General features: G+C 34.7%; 1 protein-coding gene across 4 annotated transcripts in view; it reads left to right on the top strand.

The window, feature by feature from the left end:
- The window catches only part of THSD7A (thrombospondin type 1 domain containing 7A), a 427,484-nt gene that overhangs the window by 236,687 nt on the left and 174,654 nt on the right, over positions 1 to 16,143 (top strand). For 3 of the 4 annotated variants that reach the window (XM_034668383.1, XM_034668381.1, XM_034668372.1), the window contains exons 4-5: positions 596 to 777; positions 4,969 to 5,037. In XM_034668383.1, coding sequence (XP_034524274.1) covers positions 596 to 777; positions 4,969 to 5,037 — 251 coding nt within the window. The remainder of the gene's footprint in view (positions 1 to 595; positions 778 to 4,968; positions 5,038 to 16,143) is intronic. The other variant, XM_034668378.1, reaches the window with a different exon arrangement.

The following is a 16,143-nucleotide window of genomic DNA, read 5'->3' as shown; positions in this document are numbered from 1 at the left end:
AGAAACGTCAGCTCTTTTCAACATTCATCAGGCACTCATCAGGGATTCTCAGCGCTACAGAAAAACAGTCATTCTTGACAATAAAGAGAAAACTCCGAATTGTTATGTTATATTTTTAATCCTAACACACAATTATAATTTTGATCCAGTATGAAGTAGCAATTTTCATGCATTTTATTAAAGGCAAAACAAATGTTTGGGTTGATCATCATTTAGAATGTTTTCCATTCCCAGAGTCACTCCTCCTTTGTTTATAAGCATCAGGAAAGGGCAAGCCCGAGTTCAGCTTAATTGAACATAAAATTTTATGTTTTCAGCGTGATGCTGTCTTTTCATAAAATATTTATAAGTAACTTCCAGTAATTGCAATTAAAACAGGATCATCTTAAATTTAACTCCTCTTTAAATGGAGCACTGCCGAGGACGAAGGAGAAGGAATTGAAACTGAATCCACACCACAGATGTAGTAGCCTATGGTTGATTCGCGAGGAAAGTGTTTTTTAGATTAATCTTCGGAAAAAAAAAATATCGGAAAAGCAGAGCAAAGTTTTACAAAATAAACATGGTTGCCACTACCAGCATTTTCTTTCTTTAGGTATGGCTGGAGAACTACGGAGTGGACCGAGTGCCGTGTGGACCCTTTGCTCAGTCAGCAGGACAAGAGGCGGGGCAACCAGACAGCCCTCTGTGGGGGAGGGGTCCAGACACGAGAGGTATACTGCGTGCAGGCCAATGAAAACCTCCTGTCACACTTAAACACCCACAAAGACAAAGAAGGTAAACTGTCTTCTTCTTAAGGACTTATGCATGGAGACTGAGCATGGAATCACCTTGCAGGGAGATAGATTATAGGTGATAGAGATATTTGGAACATGAATAGCCATAATTCTGTTCACACCATGGTTGATATCCACTACGGTGAACAGTAATTTAAATTTTGGTTGTAAAAAAAGCTTAATCCAATTCTGTGTCTGGTCAGTTCTGATTTACTGACAAGTCTCTTTAAATTTTCTGACCTCAGGCTCTGAGTCAAAATTTAGCAGGAGTAATTAATTATAAAAATAGAATAAAGCATCTTGTAAATATACACATAGGCTGCTCATATATATTCTAAAGTCCAGGGTTTCCTTAGATGTAAACCCTGCTTGTGAAAGAGCAGCCCCTTTTGCTGTTTATAATATGGTTGAAAAATAAAAATATTGAAAAAAGGATGGTACTGACTGAATTTGTCAATGTGAATTTAAATGAAATAAATATGGAATAAGTGTAGAATACAATAACAGTAAAAAAAATTAACTCAAAGGCATGACTTTTTTAAAAAACCCTTTGATTAAACCCTCTGACCTGGTAGACATATCTTAGAACTTTTTTAAGTCTAAATCTCAATTTGAGGACCGGACTTGGTAAGTGTACCAAAGGATAAGTGGGTCCAACATGGCCAATGCTTAAAGTATGTATTAGTATATATTAATATTGCTCTAAAATTCTAATCATTATTGGATCAAGTGTGTATTCAATTAGTTACTCTTAAGTCCGCATAAATAGGAATATTTTTAAACAATGTAATAAGCAGACCTTCTTACCTTCCCTAGACTTGAGGGATAGCAGGGCTTTTATCATTAGATCATTTAATAATTATTAGTTGCCAACAGAGTTCCAAAAATTGTGTAAGGTAGTGAGGATGGAAATATCAGTACAAATTTTGTGTCAGGAAAGTGCTCATGGTTATCATGAGGGCACACAATATATAGTTATAATATAATATGAAATGCATTATAATTTAAGTTTTAGAATAACTGCAGGGGTATCATAGAAACAGAAACATAGAGGAAGTGGCCTATAGCTGAGTGATGACACACACATTCCATATAGCAAGCAGGTCAGGAATGCAAGAGGAAGTTTATGCCAGGGAGAGGGGACAGCATATATTAAAGCATGCTGTTACAGAAAAGCAAAAACAAAAGAGAAATCTTGCCAAGAAAGATGAGTATGTTGTATTTGGCAAGTTGTAAATAGGATACGGTAGTATTTCAGCAAATATGTGGGTTGGAAAGAGAAAAGAATAAGAATAAAGACCCAAAAAATGAGAATATTCAGAGAAGAAATCTGATGGAGGACCAGAAGAGAAGGGAAAGAACCAAGAGAAATGAGTGTTTCAAAAAAAAGCAAAAAATGAGAGGACTCCTCTGCCTCCCCCCAAAATGAGCGGTGCCAGTGACCAGCAATTCATGGAAATTAAACACTGAAGTTCTGCATTTGCAACTTGCAAAATTTAATTGTTTTGTAGCCACTAACTTTACGTAGCATGTCAACTCATTTAGGAATCTAGCCTAGGGATACATTTTACTACTAATGTATCTTGAGGTTGTAAGGAAGTAGCATAAAACATGTAATGTTAGTACATTAATATTTTCTTGGCCATTTTAATGGCTACATTTTTAACACTCTTAGGTGGATTTATTATAGCAGTCCTTTCAGAGTAGTATAATTTCATTGCTAGAGGTAGATCAGATTTTAGTTTCTGAATGTCAATTATGTCCTGTGGGTTATTACTTTCAAAAGATCTTTCAGAATTCTGAATTTTAACTGGGTATTTTTTTAAAATCATTTTGCCATAGAGTCTCCCTGTCACCGTCAAAACATGGCAGAGCACCAAAAATAAAAGTCACAGCATGAAAGAAAAAAAAAAAAAGAATATCATTGTTAAGGTGTGTCTGTTGGACTAAAGCAAATGCCAAAGCAAAGATCCATGGATGTGGAAATCATCGATTTGCCAAAAATTACAATTTATCATATAAGTATATAGGAATTTGTGTCCTTTCATTTCAAATACCAGGAATACTAATAAGCTCCATATAGTCTTTGTAAAAACAGTTAATTCTCCCTAAAAATTGAAGCTTTTTTTCCCCTCAGAACTGAGGCTATATGAATTTCCCCCCAGAAGCACTTAACATTTCCCAATGGGAAACTTATTCAATATGCTAGCATCCCAAGGGTGACATGTAAAGACTATAAATATGTGTGAATGGAGAATAATTAGGCTGTGGGCTGTGAGGATTGTTCACATTCTGTTTTCCTTCAATAAATGCTAAAGATTGAAAGCTTACTTTATAAAGAGAGGAAAAGTTCTCAAAATAACTTCTTCAATCAGTCCTAATAAGAAGGCATTGATCTCAAGTAATCCTGATTGTGTAACTATGGACAACCTACCCCAAGAACAATTCATATTGTGGTTAATATGAAGAACAAAGTCTACACTGTTGCTTTTATAGATTCTCACTATGTGTTCTATGAATAAATGTCTTGTTTTCACATGTAACCAAGCTATTAAAAAATACCTTACCCCAAAATAAAATACTTTAACTCAAAATAAAATTTCCTGATACAGAAATACTGAAAACAAGTGGTACTAAGTTCACATAAAATTCCTTTATAGTCTTGGCACATCACATTACGCAGAAGAGTGGTAATGACCACGTTAGTACAAGGACAGAGCCATGTTAAATCCCTTAATTCATTGGTGTATTCACTACTCTCAATAGACTCCCACCACACCATAAAAATTCTCCTCCCTGGAGCTAAAATATTTAATTTCCAGAAAATCAAAATACGTATTATTAAAGTAGTCACAAAGTATTATGTATTATATTTACAACTTAGTATCCTACCTATGCCCATTGAATTATATCATCAGAATATTTATTAAGTTGGTGATAGTGTCTGTTGGCAATAGGAATAATATATCTACTTTGATAGTGGAGAGTGTCCACATTTTATTCATGGACTGCTGCAGTCCATGTTGGACTGGACTGCAGTATCCCTCCCAATCCTGACAACCTTTGCCCTACAGTGTTCAGGTGAACAAAATTTCCACTCCCTCAGAAGAAAGATTTGAGAAGTTTCTACTTAAAAGAATTAGTAGTAAAACCCTGGACAATTTCTGTTCAGCTGGCTGACCAGAATTCCAGCAGACTGTGAAGAATGTTCAACTTAGGCTGGCATGAAATCTACCCTTATCAGAATATGACAGGAAGAGGCCTTGCCCATGGGGAGGTTAGCAGTAGCTAGAAAGCTGATGAAAATGTTGCTGATCATTGGATGCATGAACATGAATTGATTAAAGAGCTCAAAGTGAGATGAAAGTAGATTTTAGCTATGGTAATTCAAGAAATTCTTTTGATACAGATTGAACATGTTTTTAAATGAGGGGAACCAAGAGTGTTGGTTATAAGGCATCATGAAACTTTCTGTGATAGATATTTTAGGAAACTTTAGAACATTCTTCTGTAGAAAACATATCAAAAAATCTGTACTGAAATCTGGATAAGATCTGTGGGATTTGAGATTATTAAGAAAAACAGCCTGGATAATGAGGCTGTATGATGACATATAATAAGATAAACCAGCAGAAAGTTTGGACAATCAGTGGAAAGATGGATGGAAGGATGGTTGAACTGTGAATGGGTAGACAGATGAAAAAAGAGTTCTTATTTTCCATGTTCTTCAAAGAAACAGGGAGATAAAATAGTCACCATTTCTAAGTTGAATGCANGAGATTATTAAGAAAAACAGCCTGGATAATGAGGCTGTATGATGACATATAATAAGATAAACCAGCAGAAAGTTTGGACAATCCNGATTATTAAGAAAAACAGCCTGGATAATGAGGCTGTATGATGACATATAATAAGATAAACCAGCAGAAAGTTTGGACAATCCGTGGAAAGATGGATGGAAGGATGGTTGAACTGTGAATGGGTAGACAGATGAAAAAAGAGTTCTTATTTTCCATGTTCTGCAAAGAAACAGGGAGATAAAATAGTCACCATTTCTAAGTTGAATGCAGATTATTTATAATTACAGTTGTTTATCTATGGTTTCTACAAACTAGCCCACTTTAGTCAAAGCTATTTGGGGGGGGGGAGGAATAAAGGCTATGCTTATGGTGCTCTTTCCCTGTTATTTCAGAAAGTAAATATCAGAGTACGTCGAAGTCTAGTGCTGCACCTTTCCTATCCATCACTTTTGAAATAACAGGTAGGTGAGAACATTTTACATGCCATTTCAATCAGAAATGTGTTCAGAGATTCTCTATACATTTCCTGAGATAATCCTTAAACCATCTAGGAAAGATAGTGTTTTACTTTTACTTTCTACTTTTCTAGAAATGTATCAAAGCTGACCCCTGAGATAGAAGTGCTTTCCTGTTTCTTGACTTTCTACAGCATCATTATCTAGATGTAAATTATAGAAAAACATTAAAAAGATTTTTAAATTTACCAACTTAAAAATGTACTAGGATACCATAATTACATATACAGATATATAAAAATTTGTTAGAACACTTTTGTTGAGATAAATTAATGAAAGTATGAAACTTTTCATAATTTATTGTATTTCTAAATATACCAGTTTGTGCTCTACTAATCTTAATAAGGTAAATGAGAAAGGAACTAAATCACACCATGGCTACCTTTTAGAGACAGCCTGCAAGGATGCAGTGGGATGTAAAAAGCACTGCGATACAATTATAGAATAATTAAAACATAGGAAATCCCTGAAAAAGTCAGATACTTCTTGGAAATTACTTCTCAGGATATTTTGTAGGAGAGAAAGACTGTTAACCCTATGAAATTTGTGATGAGTAGATTACAAAACAGAAAGTGAGGTGCCAAGAGGTGTCAGCTGCTGGGAAAGGAGCTAATAAAAATTTAACATGCTGGGAATTAGATTAAGCTGGTCAGTGGTCTACCCTCAAGGTAACTTTGAATTTTTAGTAGAGCAAGAGCTTACTAATGAGATATCAAGAAGTATTCAACCAAAAAAACAATCAAAAGAATATATATATATATATATAAAATGAGATAGTTTGGAAGCCATGCAGACATGAAAAAGGCCTTATAATACCTTTGACTTAGTCGACATTTAATAAACATTTGTTGTTTGACATGTTTATTCTCCCCTTTGTAAAATGCCTAAACATTTCAAATGCATTTTAAAAATTATTTATTTCAGCAGGGGGCTATATTCACAAACACCCTTCATCCCTGAATAAACAATTATTCACACCTCTGACTTTGAATAAAGGAAACATGATCTAGTTGTTAGATCAAATGAGGAAAGTCAAAATTCAGGCACTATGCTTCAGTTTGGCCACTCATTTAAGAGAATGTGTTTTATATATCTTATTTCTCTTTTCTATTTACATAATAGCTTAAAAACCTCTTTTGAATTTTCATCTTAAGGCTACTTTCAAAAGAACCCTAGACAGATAATCAGGAAACCTCATTTTCATTTCTGCTTGGCCTGGTGTCCTTATGTGCATTATTTAACTTTATTTGCCTAAAAATACCTATTAAATGATTCTTCTGTTCCATTTCCAATAATATGGCAGATTAGAAAAGCTGAAAATCATCCCTTACAAAACATCTAGACAGACAGGATACAGTATTATTTTAAATGGTGCAGAACTGAGGTCTTGATTAACTAAATGATTTCCCAAAACAAACCAAGAAGGTTGAGCTTTCCGTGGTCGCCCTCAGTCAGTAATGGTACATACGGGGGGAGGGTTACACATTACAGGGATTTAGGGGGAATGATGCCGATAAGGGGTATGACATGAAACTTTTAGCCAAAAAAAAGGAATACAAGCAGAAATACTGCTTTATTTCATCAACCATAAAGGGTTATCGCACCAACAAATGAGTAGAGAAACTCAATTTACCTATAGAGAATAAGAACAAGGAAGCAGGTCAGCCTTTACATCAGCCTGAACAAACCTCTCCTAGGAATTCAGCTATGGGCCTGTACTCAGTACTTGTTAGTTAAGTTTCAAATTTATGGTACTTGCATGAGTCCAAAGACCACAAAGCTGAGAAATTAATACAAGAAATGGCATCAATGGTACTACCGGATTGCCTGACATAAGGAAAAGCAAAAACTCTGAAGATGGGAATACCTTAAACTGAGCCACAGCATTTCCCCAGATAAACTGTACCATCAAAACTGCAAACTACATGAGGAGAAATAATCCATTTTAAACAGGATTTAAAATACCTAACAAACATTAAGATTAGACTCACAATGTTGGAAATATTGGAAATAGCAGTTAGAGACCATAAAAGATAAATGCTAGAACTTACTAAATATGTAAAGGGAAGAATTAAAACATTAAATATAATGAGTCTCCATCAAAAAGGACCAGATTTAAAAAAAGAAAGAAAGAAAGAAAGAAAGAAAGAAAGAAAGAAAGAAAGAAAGAAAGAAAGAAAGTTCTAGAACTGAAAAAGTGCTTTTACTGGAAAAAAATAAATGGGTAGATTAAACAGACTGAGCTCAACAGTTGTTAATAAGCTCAAGAAAATGTAAGGAAATTATTCAAAATGCAACACTGAAAATAGGAGTTAAGAATACAAGTGAAGTAAGTCATGCAGAATTAAACAAAAAGGTTCAGAGTAAGAGAATGTATAGAAAAGATGAGTTTTCTAGATTTGATGAAAGACAAGAATGTACAAAATCGAAAAAGAATTTCCAAGCAGTATGATAATATATGCACGCTTAGATATGGTATAGGGAGATTTCAGTCCATCAACCATATGAGGACAAAGTAAAAGGAATAAAGAAAAGGACAGAAATTAAAGAGAAATTTATAAAATTTATAGTGAAATTCTCAAAAGCTGCAAAAAAGCAAAATAACAAAAATGGTATGTTGAAAGTACTGAGAGAAAAATAAATGTCAACTTAGAATTATTTATCCAGCTACCTACTGTTAAAAACTATGGACAAAATTAAGACAAAAGTGAAAGGGTTTTACCTCTATTAAGCCCTCACTGAAAGAGCTCCTAAATGATAATGTTTAAGATGAAGGAAATTGAAACCAGAAACAGAAGAATTCAAGATGCGCAAAGAATTTGATAGACATCTGGGTGATCTAAGTAAGTCTAGATATGATGAAGCAATATTAATACATGACTAAAACACTGTACAGTTAGTTGAACAGTAGTAATCTATGACAGAAGGAAATGATAAGGAGTATATTTTGGGGTAGAGATATTGAGCACCCTTATATTTTTAGTAAGTCATTATGCATTTTAAAAATGTGAGAATAATTATAAAGATATAATTATTAATGTTATAGTTATATAATCATATATTATAAGATGTGTATATTCTTCCATGCAACAAAGGAAATAAAAGGGGCTTAATAGAGTTCAATCAATTCAATAAAAATAAGATGCTTAATCAGAGAAAACTCATTTTTTTCTTACAGAGATGATCTTATTAAGATCCAATAAAGAAGACAAAAAATCTAGAAATATGACTTCTATATGTCAGAGTCAAAGGTTATTACAGAAAATTATTTTGTTTTAGTTATTACTGCATCTATGACACCAACCAACTGTATTATAAAGTGTTCACAATGATCAAACTAAGAGTGTAGATTAATCAGTCCACACATTCACCATTGCTGGCAAATAGGTAAACATACAAACTACACGCGACGTATTTCCCAGGCAATACTGCAATCTGTACATATAAAGTGCAGCTGAAATTTTTATTTTCTCCAGGAAATAGTGTTAAGATTGACTTAAATCATATATGTGTGCAAAGTCAAAACTACTCAGAAGATTGGATGGTTTTATCAATTAAATGGATAATTTTATTATCCAGAAAATTTTCTTGGATAATCAAAAATGTCCAGAATGTTCTCTAGTATTTTTAGAGTGAAGGATAATCTCCAGAAACATAAAACTCAATAAAAATTATGTTGCTAAAGTGATACTGTTCAATGAAGCATGAGTGTGATTGCAAACTTTCAAAATTGAAGGAGAGAAACTTCTGAAAGTTCATGCTTCAAACCTTTCTCCCTTTCTGTCATTCATTTTTCCCAATTTGCCAATGGAAAAGATGCATGACATGGACATTATTGCCTAGGCAAAGGTAGTCATGTCAAAGGAATTATTACCTAGAAAGGATAAAATTTATTACCTATGTTGGTGTCTTGAACAAAGTCATAGATGGTATGCTGATGTTAAGTAATATGCTAACAAGGATAAAACATTGGAAAATAATTTTTATGACACAAAGAGATGTTAATAGGCTAGAAACAATGGAATTTCTCCAGCAGCATGAAGTCTAATGAAACCCTTAAAATACCTAAACTTAAGCCCCAAATGCTCAGTCTACAAGAAACAATAGAAATAACGATGATGATAACAGTGACAATATTGATTGAATTTATTAAGACATTATGTTAATTATTTGGTTGCTGCAAAGGTTAAATGCTTAATGTGGAAAACATACAGTTGAAATCAGTGGCTTAATGTGAAACTCATTCTGTGTCCCTTCTCCAAAGTGTTAATCTTCTCAATATCAGTCACAATCTGATTGATCAAATGCTGCAGATTTGGATATCTCACTTGGTATTCCTTCATTCACTCAGTAAATACCTACTGAACAATTATTAAGTTGCATCACTGATTTAAATGTTGAAGATAGAATGTTTTAAAAAAAACAGCCTTCATCCCTCTCCTCAGGGAGCTTATAGCCTAATCATAACCTTGTAACTATAATTTTATTTACTGGGATTTCAAAACTGACCCTTCACAAGGCTGACATGGAGAGACTTCTACAGGCAGACCAGTTTGAGATTCTTCAATTAAGCCCCGAAGGAACATTACAACCATAGTCCATCCTTAATAAAGAACCTTCATCCTGTTCACTGGGTGAATTATTTTTCTGGAAAGTATATATTCTCAGAATGTAGTTTAAGTATCACCTGGATGCTTTAAGAAAATGCAAAAATTCCCAAATGTTATCCACTGAGATTGTGATTCTGTAAGTCTGGAATGGGTTTAGGAATCTCTGTCTTTTTTATAAGCACCATTGTGATTATAATCAGGAGTTGATTTTACCATAAAGCTCAGGAGAGCCCTTTTAAAAGCCTTTCTGAAACTAAAGGAGAGACTGGGACAGGGGTAAGGAAGGGGTAAGGAAGCTCCAGATTTTCTAAGCCTCAAAGCTTATATAATTTAAGGGACCCTTATTATTATAAAAGAAAAAATTTAAAAAGCAAAATTCCAAGTACAAAATCACTAAGATCTCTGCCAGAAGGGGACTGTGCATGAGAAGGGTCCTTTAACCTCTAGGCTTCCTGGGCTTCTCCATAAATCTGTCCCAAATTCTAACATAGATTTTTGGCCTCTATTAGATCCAAAGAGAATCACTGCCTTAAGATGAGACACAGAACCAAAGGCATGCATGTCCAGAAAATGGGATTTCCACAGTTCTGGGGGTCAGACTGGGGAGGACGGAGTACCTAGGAAAAGTCACTGTATGTCTTCCGAAGTGCAGTAGAACGTTTAATTCTAACACGGGTCTTATTTTCACTCATCAAGCCTAGTTTTAGCTTCCTGAGCGGCAAATCTTTAGAAAACCATGAACTAAACCTTGCTGGTAGTTAAGCTAGGAAATCGTGGAGAGGAAGAACACCTAACACTCTCAGATACTGTTTCATCTTACTTCATACCTGTAACCCCAGATGGAACGAAGCCATGGCTGTTCATGAAGGACCTTCCATTAATGAAAGGAAGATGGTGGATAAAATGTCACATAACCTGACACTGTGAAGTGACTCTAGTACGTGAGCTTTTTGTAACCCTTAAGCACTTATTTCTCTGAGTCCGTTGTAGATGAATGATAGCACCAGAAGGAATTTTGAAACGAGCACTCAGGGATGCGCACTGGTGAATGAATAGCATTTTTTTTTTTTCAGAGGCACACTCCTACTCTCTAAGAATGTAAAAGAAATGGTTTGTGGCTGACTGTTGCCTGCCTTGCTGATGATTGCTCAATAGGGAGTAGCTACTCTCACCAGTGTTAACAGAGAAGTACAAACTACATTGTGGAACTCATTAATATTTATTCCTTCTAAAAGCAATGGGCAATAAAAAGGGAAATAAACCAGGGAGAATAGCAGTGGGAAAAGGAATCCATGACAACAGATTCATCTTGGAAAGATTTCACCATTTATTGCCCACAAAAATACACTCGAAATACATGATCCGTATTGTTTTATTAGTAAACTGAAATCTACTAAAAATACCTCTTATTGGGCAAAGTCATTTATGAAAAAAATTATGTATTGAATGTAATTCAAGAATTCAAAGTAGTCATCCATATACTTATAATTATATGCATTTGATGTACTTTACGATTTCACATTTTTGATATTCAACAAAGCTACGTGTTCTCAGTGTCAGAGTCTGGCCTCTATCTGCCTATACACAAGGACTCTCTCTAAGGACTTTCTCTAATCTCTAAGGATTACCCATCTGTTGTAGCAGAGACCAGTAGGCATCTCTGCCATCTCTGTCATTTTTTTCTTGATGCTCCTCTGCTTCCTGCAGTAAAAGCCCTTCAGCCATCGTCCCCAAATATCTCTTCCTATTTCAAATAACCTTTTTCACACTGTGAGGCCTCACTGATCTCTCTTCACTCAAAGCCGAAAGCCTTCTCAAACTATATTACAAAATTTACCACTTGATTATGTATTATTCTATTATTTTACAATTCTCTCATGAATCTTTATGCCAACCCCCCAATATTTCAAGCTTCTGAGGAGGGCATTGTGTTTTTCCCCTCCTAAATTTTAGCAGTAATATCCGTCATTCTTACCAGAGGTCTGGGTACATTTGCTGATTATGTTATTTAGAAATATTGTAAGACTGAGAAAACCCTTCAGTCAGAGGATCTTGACTTCCTGGGCATCTGATTCATAGTTTCATTTCAGAATCATCTCTGTGTCTCACCAATTTCATTCTTTTCCTCCTTTGTTTTCCTGTCCTCTGCAGAGGCCTAATGAGAACATATGTAAAACACATCCTAGCATAAAGCCTTGCACTTATTATTTGCCAAAATGAATATTCATCGCTTTTGTTTATGTCTTTACTTTTCTGGTTAATTTGAGAAAAAGGGAGAGATATTTTAAATAGTTTTACTCTAAACCTTTTACATGTAGTTAAGGCCTAATGGTATTGCAGCCTTGCTAGGTGAGAAACATAACCGAGGATGTATCATTCATGGAGTCTCTTTACAATATGTCCCAAGATCCTGAGGTGTGCTTACATTATCTATGAAATTGCTCCTTCCTTGTAAAGTGTAGACTTTATTTGTATTAGTCCAAACTAAAAAGAAATATAATTTTACTGTTAGAGTTATGAGAGGCAGAATATTTATAGCTTCCCTTACTTTGTGTCTCTGAACCCTTGGCAAGTTTAAGCAGCACTCCATTGCTCAAGGATTCTGAAGGAAATGCTTGCAGGAACCCTGGATTGTTTGATTGCTCTAAAAAGAACACTTTCACCATTGCTCAATCTGAGAAGGCCACCCTGGTCTGTCTGCCCCTTACATTACGCAGGATTCCTGGGCATCTAAAACCACATTGGTCAGGCAGCATTATGCCTTGGAGAACTTAACTCTTCTTGATGAAATAATATTAACAATAATATGGAGATGAAGAAAAAATAATTTTTAGAAAAGTCATTGTTGTACATGTTCTTAGCTAGGGCTGATTAGAAAGGCTTGGATCAATTAAGTACCTACGTCCTGAGAAATTTCTAGAAGTACTTTGAAATAAAATCCTGTTTTTCACTAAGAAAGCTGTTGATCCATTTCTCACTGTCTTCCAAATATATATCCATAGCAAAGGGGTAAGAAAAGGAACTAACATTTTGTGATATAATATCTTTCCATTAATACATGACTAAATGGATAATTAGAGAATAATTTTCCTAGACAAACGAAGATAGTAAGTGATAGAGGGTGGACTCAGAGCCATTTTTTTTGTTTGTTTGTTTGGTTGGTTGATTGGTTGGTTGGTTGTTGGTTTTAGTTTTTTGTTTTTGTCTTTTACTCCATATTAGTTCCCTGCCCTTTGAGTTTGCTTCGGAGTAAATGGCTGTGTACAATTACCGTCCACAACTTAATCAAAATCACAGAAGTAAGTGGATTATATTATCTGATGTTATCTCTATTATAAAAATAAATTAAATGCCATAGAGACCTACCTCTAAAAACAGAAAATTGAATGAAAATGAAACAATTTAAGCCTTTTTAGGATTCATCTCAAAGTTTATTCCTGAGATGGTTCTATAAGGTCAATGCAGATTCTTGTCAATGGTTATTTGAACCAGTATTATATTGAATCGTATGAAGTTACGATCTTTGTAGGTCAAGACCTGTAGTCTAGTGGCAATTTCATATGGTTCAGCTGAATACGTGCCTTTATGGTTTTGTATCGTCACCTGGTGTGATCTACTCTTTGTCCCAGACTTTCCACTGTCAGAATTAAGCCTGCAGCTGCTGGCTATGAATTACAGTCAGTGTTTTCACATGAACAATATGCATTTGTGCTGTATGTAGTATGCCTTAGAGAGAGTAATGATTGTCTTCTATAAAAATATGTAGATTTCCCCATAGTAGATACCCTTTTGGGAAAATAGCTCATATTGATGGTTTGGGAGTGACTTGAATTCATCAAGAAGCTTTTATTCTATGCATAGTTAGAAAAGAAATCTCCTGCATTCAGTGATGTTATTATTTTAATAGTTACCTATGCCCCATATTGTTTTATGTAAGTACATAACAATAAAAGGAGATAAAGTGATTTTAGGGATAAATGGATGAATAATATGGGGCAAAAGAAAAATGCTGGTAGGTGAATGCCAGTAATGAATATAAGAAAGAAAATGTGCAAAATACATGCCATAAGATCCTGTGATTCTCTTAAAGTAGGACCACAAGTTTTGGCTCTAAGCTAATAATACCCCATGCAAAGAGGGGTTCTACAGTAATTGTGAAATTCACAGTGTCCATTGGACAATAGAAAGCATTCGCGAAGGAAAAGCACAACAATTTCTGTGTTACAGTCAGAAAGAAAATTCACCAGTAGGCCTTCATAAAGAGGACACTGTAACTATATTTAATTACAGCCTCATTAACATTTTTACGAGAAACGCCACAACGAATTTTATACAGAAGCTTTTTCTTAAAGCAGTTTTCCTCAATGTAGGCCATTAGCTTAAATATGGAAGTGTAACTTAGGAAAGGCAAATCAGTGGGGCTTGATGTAATATAGTACAGATTTATAGGTCTCTGGAAGTGAGATAACCCAGGGATAGAATTGAGAATATCTAAGCGAATGATGTACAGCTGTTCCCTCAGGCAACTCTCCTTAGGGCTTTGATAGATATTGAGAGTCAGAGAGTTCCCTTATATCCCCTGACACAAGGATCTGGAGTACTGCTATTCTGGTTTCTATTTAGGTGCAGTTAAATGCAGAGACACATTTTCCAGTCATCATCTAGGTGAGGATAGGATTAGCATCCTTAAAGGAAAATCGAAATGCTTGACAAAGACATAAACTTGAATAAAATATTATCCTACTTTGAACAGATGAGTCCACACTTAACTAGATACAGGGCAAAGAAAAACTTTAGGCACAGATAAAGGAAAATCAAATGTCATAAGTCTATTCCATAGCTTATAAGCCATGGCAAAACTCTGAAACACGTACAAGGGAGATCTACCTTCAACAATATTGCCATCTCTTAGAAGAAGCAATTTACCTTTCCAACATCTTCTTCAAGATAAAATGACTCCCAATAATAAATCTATGGAGTTAAATGAGTTAACTTGAAGTAATAATGATACTATCATATGAAAATTATGTGAGACTTTGTTCTCTTTTATATTTATTTGCTTATTAGACCCTTACTGCAAGTCTTTGAAGTAAATACTACTATAATTATATAATGTTGAGGTACAGAGAAATTAAATGATTTTACCAAGACATTTAGCTAGTAAATATCATAATCAGGATTGTGGATCAAAATGTCTGGCTCCTGAACTTGTGATTTTAACCATTGTGACATTGAGTTAGGGTTATTAATTGTAAGCCAGTTTAATGTTTTGAAAAAAGTGAACTCCTCTCTAAGTGATACTGGCTTTATTATTTTTTTTTAATATTTTATTTTATTTGACAGAGCGAGAGAGCACAAGCAGGGGGAGCAGGGGGAGCAGTAGAGAGAGAGGGAGAAGCAGGCTCCCCACTGAGCAGGGAACCTGATGTGTGGCTCAATCCCAGAACCCTCAGATCATGGCCTGAGCCGAAGGCAGACACTTAACCATCTGAGCCACCGAGGCACCCCAGTGATACTGGCTTTGGAATGTGTGCCTTCTTTTAAAAAGCAGTTAGGTCTCTAAGCCAATGGTCTATTAAGGTTATTCCTATTTAATGATAATAAAACTACACATGTATGAACATGCCTGTGTTTCAATTTTATATGGCAGAAAATCATTCATTTATTAGACCAATATTTACTGAGTGCCTTCTATGTGTAAACACTGTTTAAATGCTAAAAATTGAGATGTGAATAACACAGACAAGATTCCTTCTGTCACAGAGTTTATATTTTATGGAAAGGGACTGTAAGCAAAGAAATAAAATAAATAAACAAGAAATTATCAGGTAGCAATAAGTACTATGCAGAGGATTAAAATAGGGTGATATGAGAGACAGTGACTGGGGAGTGATATTATTTGGATCTCCAGGGTATTTACCTTCCCAAATTTATGTACCTAGCCCAAACTTCTCCTCTGAGGAGCAAGCTCATATATTCATCTTTCTATTTGACATCTTGAATCATAACACTCAGATATGCTTATCTCCCCCGCACACACTCTTGTAATGGCAAAATAAATAAAAGTTTTAAAACAACATCAGAGTGCATATATCAGAATAGTTCAAGCTGCATGATATTTTGAATAGATGTGTTAATATAAATCCCTTAAAGCTACTTAGGGGAAAAATATCACTCACAAAATAGGCAATATATAACAAGTGTTCACTGAATAAATGAATAAATGGATTTAGTAATGACCCCCAAGAGTTGATACATATGATTACCAATTACTGTTACGCTGGCAAAATTTCTTCTTCTAATAGCCAGAGAGATGAAAATTCTAAGATGTGTATTTAGAAATACATCACAAAACCTGTAAATAATAAGCCTAAGTAAGTACTTTAAATCTTTAGAAAACCAAACATATTGTTAGGGTTCTGCTCCCAGCCATAATCAAGTA

This window comes from Ailuropoda melanoleuca, chromosome 1 (genome assembly GCF_002007445.2).
Source record: "Ailuropoda melanoleuca isolate Jingjing chromosome 1, ASM200744v2, whole genome shotgun sequence".
In the NCBI taxonomy this organism is placed as follows: Eukaryota; Metazoa; Chordata; class Mammalia; order Carnivora; family Ursidae; genus Ailuropoda; species Ailuropoda melanoleuca.
This window is presented reverse-complemented; position numbering and strand designations above follow the sequence as displayed.